The 17290-nt window shown below is 46.8% G+C and overlaps 1 protein-coding gene across 1 annotated transcript in view; it reads right to left on the reverse strand.

The window, feature by feature from the left end:
- Positions 1-16131, reverse strand: part of VWA3A (von Willebrand factor A domain containing 3A) — a 70799-nt gene extending 54668 nt beyond the window's left edge. The window contains exons 1-2 of the mRNA XM_081090310.1: positions 16002-16131; positions 10634-10757 (exon numbers count right to left, since the gene is read on the reverse strand). Coding sequence (XP_080946436.1) covers positions 10634-10757; positions 16002-16015 — 138 coding nt within the window. The 5' untranslated portion in view covers positions 16016-16131. The remainder of the gene's footprint in view (positions 1-10633; positions 10758-16001) is intronic.
- Positions 16132-17290: the final 1159 nt, after the last annotated feature.

Consider the following 17290-nt stretch of genomic DNA (forward strand, 5'->3'; position numbering starts at 1 on the left):
ATCGGAGATCAGTTCCTACGGTGCGATGCAACGCGATTTTCACTGTAAATCAGAACCCACCTACATAGGCACCTACGTCACTCACATGAAGCACATACACAGGAAGCAGTAATGAAGTGAAACAGTGAAAAAAATTAAAAGAAAGAAAACAATTCTTGACCTTTACTTGTGGTAAACAAATAATAAAAAACATAAAGCACATATATCGAAATGACGGAACTTTTATCTTTTATAAATAAACTAGAGGCCAGGTGCACAAAAATTTGTGCACTCGCGGGGGGCGGGGGGGGGGATCCCCTCAGCTGGGCCTATGCCCTCTTGCAGTCTGGGACCCCTTGGAGGATGTCTACCTCTGGCTTAGGCTCACTCCCTGGGGCATCGGGCCCAAGCTGGCAGTCAGACATCCCTTTGGTAGCCCAGCAGCCCTCGGGGGATGTCCACTTGCCAGCGGGGAGCAGGCCTAAGCTGCAGTTGGACATCCTTAGTGCTGCTGAGGAGGCGGGAGAGGCTCCCGCCACCACCACTGTGTTGGCAGCCATCAGCCTGACTTGTGGCTGAGCAGAGCTCCCCCTGTGGGAGCGCACTGACCACCAGAGGGCAGCTCCTGCATTGAGCATCTTCCCCTGGTGGTCAGTGTGTGTCATAGTGACCAGTCATTCCCAGTCGTTCTGCTGTTAGGGTCAATTTGCATATTACCCTTTTATTATATAGAATAGAGGCCTGGTGCATGAGTGGGGGCTGACTGGTTTGGCCTGAAGGGTGTCCTGGATCAGGGTGGGAGTCCCGCTGGGGTACCTGGCCAGCCTGGGTGAAGGGCTGATGGCTGTTTGCAGGTTGGTCAAGCCCCCCAGTAGGGACCCTCACCCCATGGGGGTTTGGCCAGCCTAGGTGAGGGGCTGAGGGCCATTTTCAGACTGACCAAGCCCCCCGGTGACTGAAGCTCCCAGCCTTTCTTTTTTTTGTGTTTTTTTTCATTCGCTCCAGCTCCGTGACCATGGTGACTGGAAGCAGGTATCTGGGGTTTATTTACCTTCTATAATTGAAACTTTGTTGCCTTGAGAGGAGGCAGCAGTGGCCGGAAAGCTTGGCTTCTTCCATCATTGGGGAAACCAAGCCTCCTGCTTGCTCCAGCTCCGTGGCTTCTGGCCACCATCTTGGTTGGGTTAATTTGCATATAGTCGCTCTGATTGGCTTGGTGGGTGTGGCTTAAGGTGTAGCAAAGGTACAGTCAATTTGCATGTTTGTCTTTTATTAGTGTAGATGGGAGATGGCGACATAACCACGAAATGACATACGTCGAGTCCGATGTAACCTGAGGACTGCCTGTATATGCCAACAAGCTGGACAATGTGGATAAAATGGAAAAATTCCTAGAAAAACAATCTTCCTAAACAGAATCAGTAAGAATCAGAAAACCTGACTAGGCCCATAACTACTGATGAAGTTGAAGCACTAATGAAAAACAACAACCCAGCAAACAAAAGCCCTGGTCCGGATGGCTTCACAGGGGTTTTACCAAACATTCAAAGAAGAACCAATACCTATACTTATCAAATTATTCCAAAAAATCCAAGAGGAAGAAACACTTCCAACTTCTTTTCATGAGGACAGCATTATCCTAATACAAAACTAGAACAAGACACTACAAAGAAAGAAAATTACAGGCCAATATTCCTGATGAACATGGATATTAAAATCCTCAACAACATATTAGCAAATCAGATGCAGCAATATATTAAAAAGATCATACACCATGACCAAGTGGGCTTTATTCTAGGGATGCAAGGCTGGTACAATGTTTGTAAATAGATAATTGTAATACATCACATAAATTAAAAGATTAAAACCACATGATCATATTAATAGATGTACAAAAAGCATTTGACAAAATCCAGCACCCTTTTTGATAAAAACTTTCAGCAAACTGAGACTAGTCACTAGAGGGATCATACCTCAACATAATAAAGGTCATATATGACAAACCTACAGCAAACATCATACTCAATGGGCAAAAACTAGAACCATTTCCCCTACCTTGGCTAGTTTAGCTCAGTGGATAGAGTGTCAGCCTGCAGACTGAAGGTCCTGGGTTCAAGTCTGGTCAAGGGCACATGCCCAGGTTCTGGGCTTGATCCCCAGTAGGGGCCATTCAGGAGGCAGCCTATCGGTGATTCTCTCTCATCATTGATGTTTCTATCTCTCTCTTCCTCTCTCTTCCTCTCTGAAATCAATAAAAATATATTAAAAAAAAACAACACCAAACACATAAAGCCATTTCCCCTAAAAACAGGAATGAGACAATGATGTCCACTTACACCACTCTTATTCAACATAGTATTGGAAGTCCTAGCCACAGCAATCAGAAAAAAAGAAGGGATAAAGGGCATCCAAATTAGAAAGGAGGAAGTGAAATTGTCATTATTCACCAATTTGGCTCAGTGGATGGAACATTGGCTTGCAGACTGAAGGGTCTCAGGTTTGATTCTGGCCAAGGGTGCATACCCAAATTGTGGGCTCAGTCCCCAATGGGGGACATGTGGAAGGTGGCTGGTCAGTGATTCTCTCTGATCATTAATGTTTCTACCTCTCTCTCCCTCTTCCTTCCTCTCTGAAATAAAAAAAATCCTATATAATAAAAGGCTAATATGCAAATTGACCAAACAACAGAATGACGAGTCGCTATGACGTGCACTGACCATAAGGGGGCAAACACTCAATGCAGGAGCTTCCCCCTGGTGGTCACTACACTCCCACCGGGGGAGCGCCACTCAACCAGAAGCCGGGCTCATGGCTGGCAAGTGCAGCGGTGGTGGTGGGAGCCTCTCCCACCTCCACATCCCCTGAGGGCTCCTGGACTGCGAGAGGGCACAGGCTGGGCTGAGGGACCCCCCCCCCTCCACCAGAGTACATGAATCTGGTGCACTGGGCCTCTAATACATATCCTATCTAATAATAGACAAACATGGTAATTGACCATACCTTTGCTATACCTCCCATTGGCTAATCAGCGCAATATTCAAATCAATCACCAACAAAGATGGTGGTTAATTTGCATACATAGGCTCCAAGTGGTGGAGTGAGGCCTGATGTTTCTGGGGCCGGTGGAGCAGCGAGGCCTGATGTTTCCAGGGCCGGCTCTGGCCAGAACTTGGCCAGAGCGAAGGCCTGGGCCCTGGGTGCCAGAGGCAAACCAGTGCCAGCAGCCAGGGGAAAGGAAGGCCTATTGCATGAATCTCTTCGTGCAACAGGCCTCTAGTGTGTGTGTATGTGTATGTGTGTGTGTGTGTGTGTGTGTGTGTATAAATAAATTACATGACACCCAAAACAAAAGACTCCACCAGGAAACTACCAGACTTAAAAAATAAATTCGGCAAGATAACCAGATACAAAATTAATATCCAGAAATTGATGGCTTTTTTATACACCAATCAATAATGAACTCTCAGAAAGAGAAACTAAAAAAGCAATCCCATTTACCATTGCAACAACAACAACAACAACAAAAAATAAGATACCTAGTAATAAACGTAACCAAGTCGGTAAAAGACGGGTACTCGGAAAATGATAGGGCATTAAAAAAAAGAAATAGAGGAAGATACAAACAAGTGGAAGCATATACCATGTTCATAGATTGGAATAATTAATATCATTAAAATGTCTATACTACCCAAAGCAATCTATAGATTCAATGCAATCCCTATTAAAATACCAATGGCATACTTCACAGGGCTAGAACAAATACTCCAAAAACTTATATGAAACCATAAAAGACTGCAAATAGCTGAAGCAATCTTGAGAAAGAAGAATGAAGTAAAAGGGATCACAATACCGGATATCAAACTATACTAAAAAGCCATTATAAGACTTACAAGTCCAGGAAGCACAGAGAACCCCAAACAAAAGGAATCCAAAGAGGACCACACCAAGACACATCATAATTAAAATGCTAAGAGCAAAAGACAAAGAGAGAATCTTAAAAGCAGCAAGAGAAAAACAGTTACCTACCTACAAGGGAGTACCCATAAGATTGTCAGCAGATTTCTCAACAGAAACTATGAAGGTCAGAAGGGAGTGGCAAGAAATATTCAAAGTGATGAATACCAAGAACCTACAACCAAGATTACTTTACCCAGCAAAGCTATCATTCAGAATTGAAGGTCAGATAAAGAGCTTCACAGATAAGAAAAAGCTAAAGGAGTTCACCACCACCAAGCCAGCATTATATGAAATGCTGAAAGGTGTTCTTTAAGAGGAGGAGGAAGAAGAAAAAAGTAAAGATAAAAATTATGAACAACAAAGTGACAACAAATACATATCCATCAACAAGTGAATCTGAAAATCAAGTGAATAAATAATCGAATGAACAGAATTAACTGGTGAATATAATAGAACCAGGGGCATTGAAAGGGAGTGGACTGACAATTCTCAGGGGGAAAGGGGTGTGGGGGTGTGGGAAGAGACTGGACAAAAATTGTACACCTATGGATGAGGACAGTGGGGGTGGGGGGCAGTAAGGGCAGAGGGTGAGGTTGGAACCTGGTGGAGAGGAGCTGTGAGGGGAAAAAAGAGGAACAACTATAATAATCTGAAGAATAAAGATTTAATTTTTAAAAAGGAAAAGAAATATATATATATATATATATATATATATATATATCTCATATATTCTTTACTATAGGGAAAGTAAAGTAAAAATAGAATTTAGAACAGTATGCAAATTTTTATACAAAAATGTGTTTTTATAATGAAAGTAGGCACAGAACTCTAAAACAAGATAAACTAAAATGTCATTGTATGTTTTTATGTATTTTAAATATTTTCCTGTTGCAGTAATTCTTTAATAAATATTAACAATTTCTAATTTTAATAAAATGTATAGCGTGTTACACACACACACACACACACACACACACACACACACACACAGAAAGCCAGTATAACAAAAACAGCCTGGTACTGGTACAAGAACATGCATATCGACCACTGGATCAGAACAGAGGCCACAGAAATTGATCCACACCATTACGATCAATTAATACTTGACAAAGGAGGCAAGAACATACAATGGAGTAAAGGGAGTAAAGACAATCTCTTCAACAAATGGTGCTGGGAAAACAGGACAAACAGATGCAAAAAGATGAAACTAGCCCACCAACTAATACCATCCTATATAATAAAAAGGTAATATGCAAATTAACCCTCGTACCCTCACAAGATGGCTGTCTACGACCAGGCCGGCAGGGGGGTTAGTGAGTGACGACCAAAGGACTAAACAGGAGGCTGCGTTGGGCGACCAAGTCGGCAGGGGTGTTAGTGAGGGACAACCAAACGACTGAACAAGCAGGCTATGTGGGGTGACCAGGCTGGCAGGGGGGCCATGAGGGGAGACCAGGCCAGCAGGGGGGGCAGTTGGGGGCAATCAGGCTGGCAGAGGGGGACAGTTGGGGGCAATCAGGCCAGCAGGGGGGGGCAGTTGGGGGCAATCAGGCCAGCAGGGGGGGCAGTTGGGGGCAATTAGGCTGGCGGGGGGGGGCAGTTGGGGGAGACCAGGCTGGCAGGGGGGGCAGTAAGGGGTGACCAGGCAGGCAAGCAGGTGAGCGATTAGGAGCCAGTGGTTCAGGATTGTGAGACGGATGTCCGACTGCCGGTTAAGGCCCGATCCTCGGGATTGGGCCTAAACCAGCAGTCGGACATCCCCTGAGGGGCCCTGGATTGGAGAGGGTGCAGTCTGGGCTGAGGGGAGCTCGGTCTCCCCCGCCTAACCCCCCCCCCCCCCCAGCGTGCACAAATTTTGTGCCCAGGGCCTCTAGTATATAATAACAAACTCAAGATGAATAAAACACTTAAATGTAAGGCATGAAACCATAAACATCATAGAGGAGAAGATAGGCAGTAAAATCTTAGACATCTCTCATAACAATATGCTTACAGATACATCTCCTAGGGCCGTGGTCGGCAAACTGTGGCTCACGGGCCACATGCGGCTCTTTGGCCCCTTGAGTGTGGCTCTTCCTAAGCCTTAGGAGGACCCTAATTAAGTTAATAACAATGTACCTACCTATACAGTTTAAGTTTAAAAAATTTGGCTCTCAAAAGAAATTTCAATCGTTGTACTGTTGATATTTGGCTCTGTTGACTAATGAGTTTGCTGCCCACTGTCCTAGGGCAAAGGAAACTAAGGAGAAAATAAATGGGACTACATCAAAATAAAAAGCTTCTGCACAGCAAAAGAAACCACATCAAAATGAAAAGGGAACCCACTGTATGAGAGAATATATTTACCAATGATACATCTGATAAGGTGTTAATATCCAAAATATATAAAGCACTCATACAACTCAACAAAAGGAAGACAAACAATCCAATTAAAAAGTGGACAGAAGACCTGAATAGACATTTCTCCAAAGAGGACATACAAATGGTCAAGAGACATGTGAAAATATGCTCAAAGTCACTAACTATCAGAGAAATGCAAATTAAAACCACAATGAGATATCACCTCACACCTGTCAGATGGCTATCATCAAAAAATCAACAAACAACAAGTGCTGGTGAGGATGTGGAGAAAAGGGAACCATAGTACACTGCTGGTGGGAATGCAGATTGGTGCAGCCACTCCATGGAAAACGGTATGGAGTTTCCTCAAAAATTTAAATATGGAACTTCTGTTTGACCCAGTGATCCCACTTCTGGGAATGTATCCTAAAAATCCCAAAACACCAATCAGAAGGAATATATGCACCCCTATTTCATAGCAGTGTTATTTATAATAGCTAAGAATTGGAAACAGCCCAAGTGCCCATCAGTAGATGAGTGGATAAAAAAGCTGTGGGACATTTATACAATGAAATACTATGCAGCTGTGAAAAAGAGGGTTCTCTTACCCTTTGGGGCAGCCTGGATGGACCTAGAGACTATTATGCTAAGTGAAATAAGCCAATCTGAGAAAGACAAATATCACATGATCTCACTTATTTGTGGAATCTAATGAACAAAATGAATTGACCAATAAAATAAGACCCAAAGCATGGAGGGATGGAACAGACTAACATACCTCGATGTGGGGTTGGGGGAACAAAAACAGATAAACCAAAGAAGTTATGTACTTACTGGAGGCCTGGTGCACAGATTCATGCACCGGTGGGGTCCCACGGCCTGGCCTGTGCCCTCTCGCAATCCGGGACCCCTCAGAAGATGTCGGACTGCTGGTTTAGGTCCGATCCCCGCAGGCCAGGACGAGGGACCCCACTGGTGAACGAATCCATGCACCGGGCCTCTAGTATGCATATAAGATCTTTGGTTAATCTCTCCCTGCCCTCCTCCCTCCCTGCTTCCCTCTGAGATTCATTTGTGTGTTCCACATTTCCATGCCTGTGTATTGAGCATCTGCCCCCTAGTGGTCAGTGCGCATCATAGCTACTGGTCGAATGGTTGCTTAGGCTTTTCTGTTACAGATATGCATACCCCATGGACACAGGCAATAGGGTAGTGAAGACCTGAAGGGGGGTGCATAGGGGCTGAGAGGAGGGGGCGGGGAGAGAAGAGCCTAGAATATATCTGTAATACTATCAACAATAAAAAATACATTAACACATTGTTTGCGGGTAGTTTTTATCGCGCGCTAACAGGTGGCATGGGCCATTTTTACTAATTTTTTGCGCAAATGGCAACGTTCAGTAAAATTGCGATAACTTTAGTTTACGTATTTATATGTTACCCTCATTCTACCGCTCGTCTATAAAAAAACGTATTAATACGTGTCCCGCGCTCTACTACTACAGTCAACGTAAAACGTATAAATATGTTTCCCGCATACAATGTGTTAAAAGAAAATCTCACAGCAAACAAAAGCCCTGGTCCAGATGGCTTCACAGGAGAGTTTTACTAAACATTCAAAGAAGAACTAATACCTATACGCCTCAAACTATTCCAAGAACTCCAAGAGGAAGGAACACTTCCAACTTCTTTTTATGAGCATTATCCTATATAATAAAGAGGTAATATGCTAATTAGACCGAACAGCCGAACGTCCTTCCAGATGACCTCTGGACGAAGGGCCAGCTGGGGCTGCGAGGGGCTGCGAGGGCTGGCCAGGGTTGCGAGGGCCGAGCCTCTTGCATGAATTCTGTGCATCGGGCCTCTAGTCCTAATATAAAACCAGAAAAAGACACTACAAAGAAAGAGAATTACAGGCCAATATCCCTGATGAACATAGATGCTAAAATCCTCATCAACATATAAACAAATCGGATCCCCCAATATATTAAAAAGATCATACACCACGACCAAGTGGTCTTTATTCCAGGGATGTAAGGCTGGTACAATATTCTCAAATCAATAAACGTGTTACATCACATTAGAAAATTGAAAGACAAAAACCACATGATCATATCAACGGATACAGAAAAAGCATTTGACAAAATCAAACACCCATTTTTGATAAAAACTCCCAGCAAACCGGGAATAGAGGGATCATACCTCAACATAATGAAGGCCGTATATGACAAACTTACAGCAAGCAAACATCACACTCAATGGGGAAAAGCTAAAACTAAAACCACTTCCCCTAAGAACAGGAACAAGACAGGGATGCCAGTTTTTACTACTCTTATTCTACATAGTCTCAGCGATCAGACAAGAAGAAGAAATAAAAGGCATCCAAATTGGAAAGGAGGAAGTAAAACTCTCATTATTCACAGATGACATGATATTGTACATAGAAAACCCTAAAGATTCCACTAGGAAACTACTAGATTTAATAAATGAATTTGGGAATGTAGCAGGATACAAAATTAATACCTAGAAATCAATGACATTTTTATACACCAATAATGAATTCTCAGAAACAGAAACTAAACAAACAATCCCATTTACCATTGCAAAAAAAAAAAAAAAAAGTAAGATACTTAGGAACAAACTTAACCAAGGAACTAAAAGACTTGTACTTGGCAACCATAAGGTATTGAAAAAGAGATAGAGGAAGATATAAACAAATGGAGGAATATACTACCCAAAGCAATCTACAGACTCAATGCAATCTCTATTAAAATACCAATGGCATATTTCACAGATCTAGAACAAACTCTCCAAAAATTTATATGGAACCAAAAAAGACCCTGAATAGCTGCAGAAATCTTGAGAAAGAAGAACAAAGTTACAGGGATCACAATACCAGATATCAAGTTACACTACAAAGCCATCGTAATCAAAATAGCCTGGTACTGGCACAAGCACAGGCATACAGATCAAATGGAACAGAAAAGAAACCCAGAAATCGACCCAAGCCATTACGCTCAATTAATATTTGGTAAAGGAGGCAAGAGCATACAATGGAGTCAAGACAGTGTCTTCACTAAATGGTGTTGGGAAAACTGGACAGGTACATGCAAAATAATGAAACTAGACCACCAACTTACACCACACACAAGATAGACTCAAAATGAATAAAAGTCTTAAATGTAACTTGTGAAACCATAAAAATCCTAGAAGAAACCATAGCCAGCAAAATCTCAGCCATCTCTCATAGCAATATGTTTGTGGATACATCTTCTAAGGCAAGGGAAACTAAGGGAAAATAAACAAATGGGACTACATCAAAATAAAAAGCTTCTGTACAGCAAAAGAAACCATCAACAAAATGAAAAATAGACCGCTGTATGGGGAAACATATTTGCCAATGATTCATTTGATAAGGGGTTAATATCCAAAATATTTAAGAAACTCATACAACTTAACAAAAGGAACACAAACAATCCTATTTAAAAATGGGCAAAGGAGCCCTTCATGGTTTGGTTCAGTGGATAGGGCATCGGCCTGCAGAATGAAGGGCCCCAGGTGTGATTCCAGTCATGGGTACATGCCCGGGTTGCGGGCTAGATCCCCAGTACCAGGTGTGCAGGAGGCACCTGATCAATGATTCTCTCATCATTGACTGGTCTCACTAGTGACTTATCAATTCAAAACTCTCCCAGGGGTCTACACACTGGGAACAGAGATTCTGGTGAAAAATGTTGAAACTAAGTTTCTTTAATATACAATGGAACTTAAAATCTGAAAGCCAAAATTATCAAAAACAAAACAGAAATAAATAAATAAATAAACAATAAAAAAATACTTGAAGGTTCACTCAAATGCATCCTGGACCTTGACTGCAGGCAGAGCGATTGCATTTTAAAGGAGCATAACTGTAAAAGGGGAAGACGGCTCACATTGAGGCTCAGCCTAAAACCACAGTCCTGGTTATTCCAAAGGCTAGTTCTGCCGTAGCTCTCTCGCTCTGACAGCAATTCGCAACACTGCCTTTTAGGTCTGGATTTTAGAGAATTCTGAACAACCCAGGTCTCAGGAGGGGGATTTTGGAATTCAAGTTCTTAGACTTCGGGCTTTGGTCACATGGAGAGCGCTCTTCACATGCGCTGGACATCCTACGACATGCCCAAGAGAACCGCACCTGCCTACGGACAGCACAGGCTCCGTCATTTCTAAAGGCAGGGCCAGAGTGAATGCTTAACTAATCTTTTTTGGTCCTGGAATCCGCCAAGAAGAGACAACACACTCAGGGTTGGACACATTCTGCACTCCCTCACCATGACCCGTAAGCACTGTGACTCAGTTAAAGCACAAAGGTTTTTACCAGCAAGTCCTGCGTCTGGTTAATGTGTGTAACCAGGAGCCCATTGTCTGGATCCTGGCCCAGTCCACTGCCATCGTCCTGGCTCAGCTGCTTCTTTGGAGCTCTGTCCGTGTTCCTCTTCATGCTGCGGAACAGTGACTCGATCAGCGCCCCAGCCCTGGACAGCCATTGCAGCTGGCCGTGCCTCAGGGAACAGCTCGTTTCTGTCTAGTCACTGGGGAGGGTTCCCTAGGGTCCTGACAAAACAGGCCCCAGGTTCACGAGGACGTCTGTCCTGTTCTGGAAGGTAACTGAAGCCTGAGGTCTGGGACAGTGCAACGCCATTTACCTGCCTCATTCAGGGCAGGTATGCCCCTCCAACTCCCAAGAGCAAAATATTATTATTGTTTTCATTTACAAAATCAGAGAAGATGCTTTCCAGGAATTTCCCAGATATTTGTTACCTTAGCCTTTGTTATCATGATGAGTGTGTGTAGCCATTATAAAAACACCCAATGTTTTATTAGAAAAACACTCATTGTTTTATTAGAAAAGTACCCAATGCTTATTTTCCAAAGGGGGGAAAAGTCTTTGGTAACTTAAAACTTCAGATTTTGCTGGGTTAAATATTAAAAATTATTAAGTATCTAGGTATTTTGAAATAAAAGGATACTGAAATATTAATCTGAGTTTGCCTACTTTTGGATTTTATTACAGAGAATCTAGGAGATAGATTTGGATCTATTAATGAATATGTCATGTATTTTATTTGAATTCTATCTCTTAAAAATGTGAATGTGTTGCTAATCTGAGAAATGTTAATTTCTTACTTGTCACCTAAAATTTAAGGTTTCTAAGAGTTAAAAATTCTAACCAATAGGAAAAATTGCATGGTTTTAGTGATAGAAGGCATGGGGTAAGGCAATGTATAGACAACAGCCTCGGTGGCATCTACATACAGCTCAGCTCTCCTTTAATTCACCCAGTAAACACCTATCAGCTGCCTACAAGGTGCCGGGCTTTGTGCGAGGTGCTGAGGATAGAACGGTGAGCAAGGTAACAGGGTTTTTCCGTCTTGGCCCTTTGACATCGGGGACCGGGTCATTCTTTGTTGTGAGGCCGTCCTGTTGTCAAACTGCATCTCCGCTGGGGCTTGCAGGGTGTGCGGCAGCACCCCGGTCTCTGCCTGTTGCCTGCCAGCTGCACTGCCGCCCCCGATGTGTGACAGCCTGAAAGGCCTGTGGACAGGCCTGCGTTTCCCCGGGAGCACACTCCACCCCAGTGGAGAGTCACGGAGCTAGACTTGCCCTTTGCAGAGCTTGATTCTAGAGGGGAAGATTGAGGCTAAAACCAACAATCTTACTCACAGATTGGGGAAAGGCTGCGAAGGAAGCAAACAGGATGACAGGATAGAGAATAATCAGGAAGGTGGTCAGTGAAGGTATCTCTTGAGCTTCAACCTTATTTTTTAAATACATTTTTATTGATGTCAGAGAGGAAGGGAGAGGGAGAGAGATATAGAAACACCAATGATGAGAGAGGATCATTGACCGGATGCCTCTTGCACAACCCCTGCCAGGGATGAAGCCCACAACCAGGGCATGTGCCCTGACTGGGAATCCATCCATGATCTCCTGGTTCATCGATGGATGCTCAATCACTGAGCCATACTGGCTGAGCTTGAAGGATGAAAAGGAGGTGGCCATGTTAGGAGTTTGGGGAAGGCTGCATGCGAAAGAGGGGACAGCAAGTGACCACAGCGCTTTTGAGAAGATGGGGAAAGGAAAATACTGAGATAAGATTCATTTTTCTCTCTGAGAACCACATCTGCACTCAGAGAGCTGAGCCCCACAGCCTGCCTCTCACAGCTCATTGACTCCGTGGTAGCCATGTATCCAAGATTCTCTGGGAAGCATCAGAAGCAGGAAAAGACTGTCTTTGGAGAAAAGTGGAGTTGGTGGACATTGCCTGCCTGGGTTTCCGTGGGCCGCTCTCTCGGGGCGTCCTCCTTCGCGGTCTCCTAACCAGGCTCCTCCTCCACTACCTGAGCGTTCTAAGTCCGTGTCCTCCAGGCTAGTTCGTGAACTTCCTCTTTTCCGGGCAATCGTATCCTAGTCCATGGCTTCAGCTATTACCTGAACAACAGTGACTCCCAACTGGGTGTCAAAAGCCCAGACCCACTGTGGCTCCAGACCCGGCTGCTCACTGACGCTGGACATTCCCATCCAGAGTAGGTCAAATTCAACATGGCCAAACCCATCGTGTTCTCTACAAAGGAGGCTGTCCATCCTCTTTTTATTATTTAGTTTAGAGAAAAGAATCACCATCCATCTACCCAGGAGTCAGAAACCTAGGACTTATTCTTGACGCCTCATTCCCCATATCCAATCCCTCACCTGATCTTGTCTGTCTCTCCACTGATCTGTCTCCATTGACATTTCTCTTGTCCAGGCCAGTCATCTCTGCCATAGACAACTTCACTAGCCCCTAACTGGCCTCCTGTATCCAACATGCTCTCCTTACTAAAGCTCAAGTGATCTTTTAAAGACACAAACCCACTGCCATGCTTCTCTCTCCTGCTTAAAGCTGTTCAAAGACCTCCCTTCACTTCCCGGATGAAGAGTAAGATCCTAACAGTGGCACCTGAGGCCTCGCGTGGTGGCTGCTACTGCCCACCTCTCCAGCTTTCCCACTTCACTGCTCTCCCTTCATTCCTGGAGAGCTACCGTTCCTTTAACCACAGGGCCTTTTTAAATGTATATATTTTTATTGATTTCAGAGAGGAAGGGAGAGGGAGAGACAGACAGAAACATCAATGATGACAATCATTAATCGGCTGCCTCTTGCACACCCCATACTACGGATCGAGCCCCAACCTGAGCATGTGCCCTTGACTGGGAATCAAAGCCGGGACCCTTCAGTCCGCAGGCCGACGCTCTAGCCCAGTGATGGCGAACCTATAACACGCGTACTCATTTTTTGGGTTGATTTTTCTTTGTTAAATGGCATTTAAATATATAAAATAAGTATCAAAAATATAAGTCTTTGTTTTACTATGGTTGCAAATATCAAAAAATTTCTATATGTGACACGGCACCAGAGTTAAGTTAGGGTTTTTCAAAATGCTGACACGCCGAGCTCAAAAGGTTCGCCATCACTGCTCTAGCCACTGAGCCACACCAGCCAGGGCTGACCACAGGGCCTTCTGATGTGCTGTCTCTGCTCTGGAACATCTTCTCTTGACCTGATCCTCCTTGAAATTTCAGCTCAAATATCACTTCCTTAGGAGGTCGTCTCGAGCATCTCACTTTACTGCAGGTTCTTTCGTGTTACAGAAACTCAGAGGATGGTGCTCCTGTCTTTCAGGGCACTTGTCTTCATCTAGACCAGCGGTTCTCAACCTTCCTAACGCTGCGGCCCTTTAATACAGTTCCTCATGTTGTGGTGACCCCCAACCATAAAATTATTTTTGTTGCTACTTCATAACTGTAATTTTGCTACTCTTATGAATCGTCATGTAAATAACTGATATGCAGGATGTATTTTCATTGTTACAAATGGAGCATAATTAAAGCATAGTGATTAATCACAAAAACAATCTGTAATTATATCTGTGTTTTCCGATGGTCTTAGGCGACCCCTGTGAAAGGGTCGTTCGACCCCAAAGGGGTCGCGACCCACAGGTTGAGAACCGCTGCTCTAAACTGATACACCAGTGAGGTTCTAAAGCATTGGTGTCCTCTCTCCATTAGGTTGTAATTGACATGAAGCAGGGAGGACAGGTGATAAATATTTTGGGATGGGAGGTGAAGGGAGAGGAGGGGATTGCGAAACTGCCTTAGGTCTTGAATTTCTCATTACTGACCCCAGCACTTGTGAGGACTGACTTCACTTCCTGCTCTCAGGTTCCAGGCGGTACCTGGAAGACCATGATCTTGATAATTCCAACCGTTGTTGCTTAAGCTAGCTCACTGGAGTGTCTGCTGTTTGCAACCAAAATATATGGGCAACTTATAGCAAGTGAGAAACTCGCAGTGGAGACACAGCTTGAACGCGAGTGTGCCTCCGTGACATCTTTCACCAGCCTAACGGTGGTGCGGCAACCCGCTTCTCTCTCTCGGGCCCTAACACTTCACTCAGAGGACGCTTGTCTTTGGGGAAGCGCCAAGACAGTGTGGCGATGTCTTACAAGTGCGCGTTGCTGGGAGACTCTAGCGGCAGAGAAACTGCTGAAAAAGCAACCCCTCGTATAGAGCGGACACGCTGGTCTCCGCTCCATCCCAGGGACAGGTCCCCTGATGAGCTCAGAGGCCTGAGGACTGGACGGGGTGCCCTGTGTGGGCCGGGGAGGAGGGTTGCAGAACAGTGTAGCAAGTGTGCTCAGACAGAGCCCGACCTTCTTCTGTTTGTTTCCTTCTCTGCAGAGTGGAAGGGGGGTGACTAACGGCCCCGCCTACTTCAACCGGGTCGCCAAGGGGACCCAGTAAGACAGAGAACGTGAAAGGGCCCTGTGAACTGCCAAGTACCAGGGAAGCGCGGCAACCGGTGTCGCACACTGTGAGCACCTCCATGACACCAGCCATCCTCCCTTCCCCGCCCCCTCTGGAGGCCTGGGAGCAGGGAGCTGGCGGGGGGGGGGGGGGGGGGGGGTGCGGGGTGCGAGGCCGAGGCGCAGGGAACACAGCCCTTGTGCTTTGTCAAAGGAAACCTCATGAGGGAGGCCCTTTTGGAGCAGCCACCTCGAAGCAGTGCGTCTGCCTCGCTTCTGTAATCCTTAGCGGTGCCACCACCTAACGATACTTACTGTGTCTCCTCCCACACGCACTGGAGGTAAGACCCACGGGGCAGGGACTTCGGTTGGCAGCTAGAAGGCTTCTGCATAAAGCAATGCCCAGAGCACAGTAGCTCCCCCAAATACTCGTTGAACACATGGACTCGGACAGGCCGGGTTTTGAAGGGTGGGCCGCCTTACCGCCCCCCCTCCCCCCCGCCCGCCCCCCCTGGCTGTGGCCCTTGCTGCCCCTCTACCTCCTCTCTCCTCGCCCACGGTCCCTGCGGCGCCGACGCATCCCCTGTTGTTTATGCCTCTCTTTGCTCAGTTGGAACAACTTCTAGAAATGTCCTTTGCCATTTCTGTTTGACAAGAACACTCGGGAAGTCTCTCCTGAGCCCCACTTGCCCCCCAAGTCCCAGTGAGAGAAGTGTTCTCCAATTGCCGCTCGCGCCCCCTTTCACACCAAGTTGTCATTGTCCTTCCCGACTAGCCCCTTGCCTACTGTTGCACCCCCACACCTGGCACAGTGCCTGGCGGGGCGGGGGGACCTCTCAGTCCGGAGCTCAGCGCCCCCCACCCTCTCGCCTACCGGCCCTGGCAGCCCGTGGCCCTCACCTGGCTTCCTCCATTCACGTCTCCATCCCTGGGAGAGGAGCCCTGCAGTCGCAGGACCCGGCTTGGTCGGTTCCTTCTAGCTCCTAAGCCGGGAAGTCAGCCGCCCGGCCGGGATGTGTTAGCTGGTCTCCAAGGCAACGGCCGGAGGCGGGGCGGGGCCTGCGGCCCGCTAGCAACGCCCCCCCCCCCCCCCCCCGCCCCCGGCACTCGGGTTTCGCCGCCCACAAAGGCCTGCGAGCAGGAGGGGCACCTGGGCCCCGAGCGAGCTGCCGCGGGTGGAGCGGGGAGCGGAGAGGCGGCGGCCCACCCGCGGGGCCCGGCTAAAGCCGCCGCAGGCCGGACCTCCGAGCCTCGGAGCAGCGTCTGCTGCAGGGGTTCCCGCACCCGGCCCCTGCAGTCCCCTGGCTGCGGGCGAAGGAAACACACATCCCCCCGAATCTCTGACGATGGCCCCAGGGATGGTGGTGTCACCAGCCCCCCCAGAGCTGGACGCGGAGCCACAGGCAGGGCCGCCCGTCCACCGGCCTGTACCCGGCCGAGGGTCCCTGCTTCGGTTTTCTTTTCCCGGCCAGTTCTCCAATCGGTCCTCACGCTCTGGCCTTGAACTCGGTCATTTGGATCACATGCAGCTGGCGGGAGTCCTGTATGTAGCGATCCCTTCAGAGGCTCCCACAGGCGGGCCAGCAACAAACCCGCACAGACACTGCGGGCGCCACCAGCCCCTCTGGGCAGCCGTCCTGGGCCCAGGCAGCACGTGTAAACCCAGGGCATTTGGTCAACACCAGCCCGGCGGGGAGTGAGGCTCGCACAGGCCGAGCACCCAACCACCGGGGCCACTCCGTGCACCAGGCCGGTCCCTGCGCTGCCGGGGAGGGCTGGCTCCCTTTGAGGCCGTTTTTGGAGACACTAGGCTGAGACACAGGTAACCACCCTCACAACTTCCTTTGCTCCTGAATACATGGGTGTTTTTTTTAAAAAAATGTTATTGATTTGGAAATGTTTTTATTGATTTTAGAGAGAGGAGCGGGGATAGAGATAGAAACATCGATGGGAAAGAAACATCCTGGATCCGCTGCCTCCTGCACGCCCCCTCCTGAGGCTGGAGTCCGAAACCCAGCCCTCGCCCTGACTGGGAATCCAACCTGTGACCTCTTGGCTCCGGGGTCAACACACAGCCACACTGGCCAGACTGTTGTTGATTGCATAGAGAGAGGAAGAGAGAGGGGGATAAACATTGATCAGAGAGAGGCGTGGACGGCTGCCTGCTGCATGCCCCCGCTGGGGTCGGC

Source organism: Myotis nattereri (genome assembly GCF_964212035.1).
Source record: "Myotis nattereri genome assembly, chromosome: 4".
Lineage (NCBI taxonomy): Eukaryota > Metazoa > Chordata > Mammalia > Chiroptera > Vespertilionidae > Myotis > Myotis nattereri.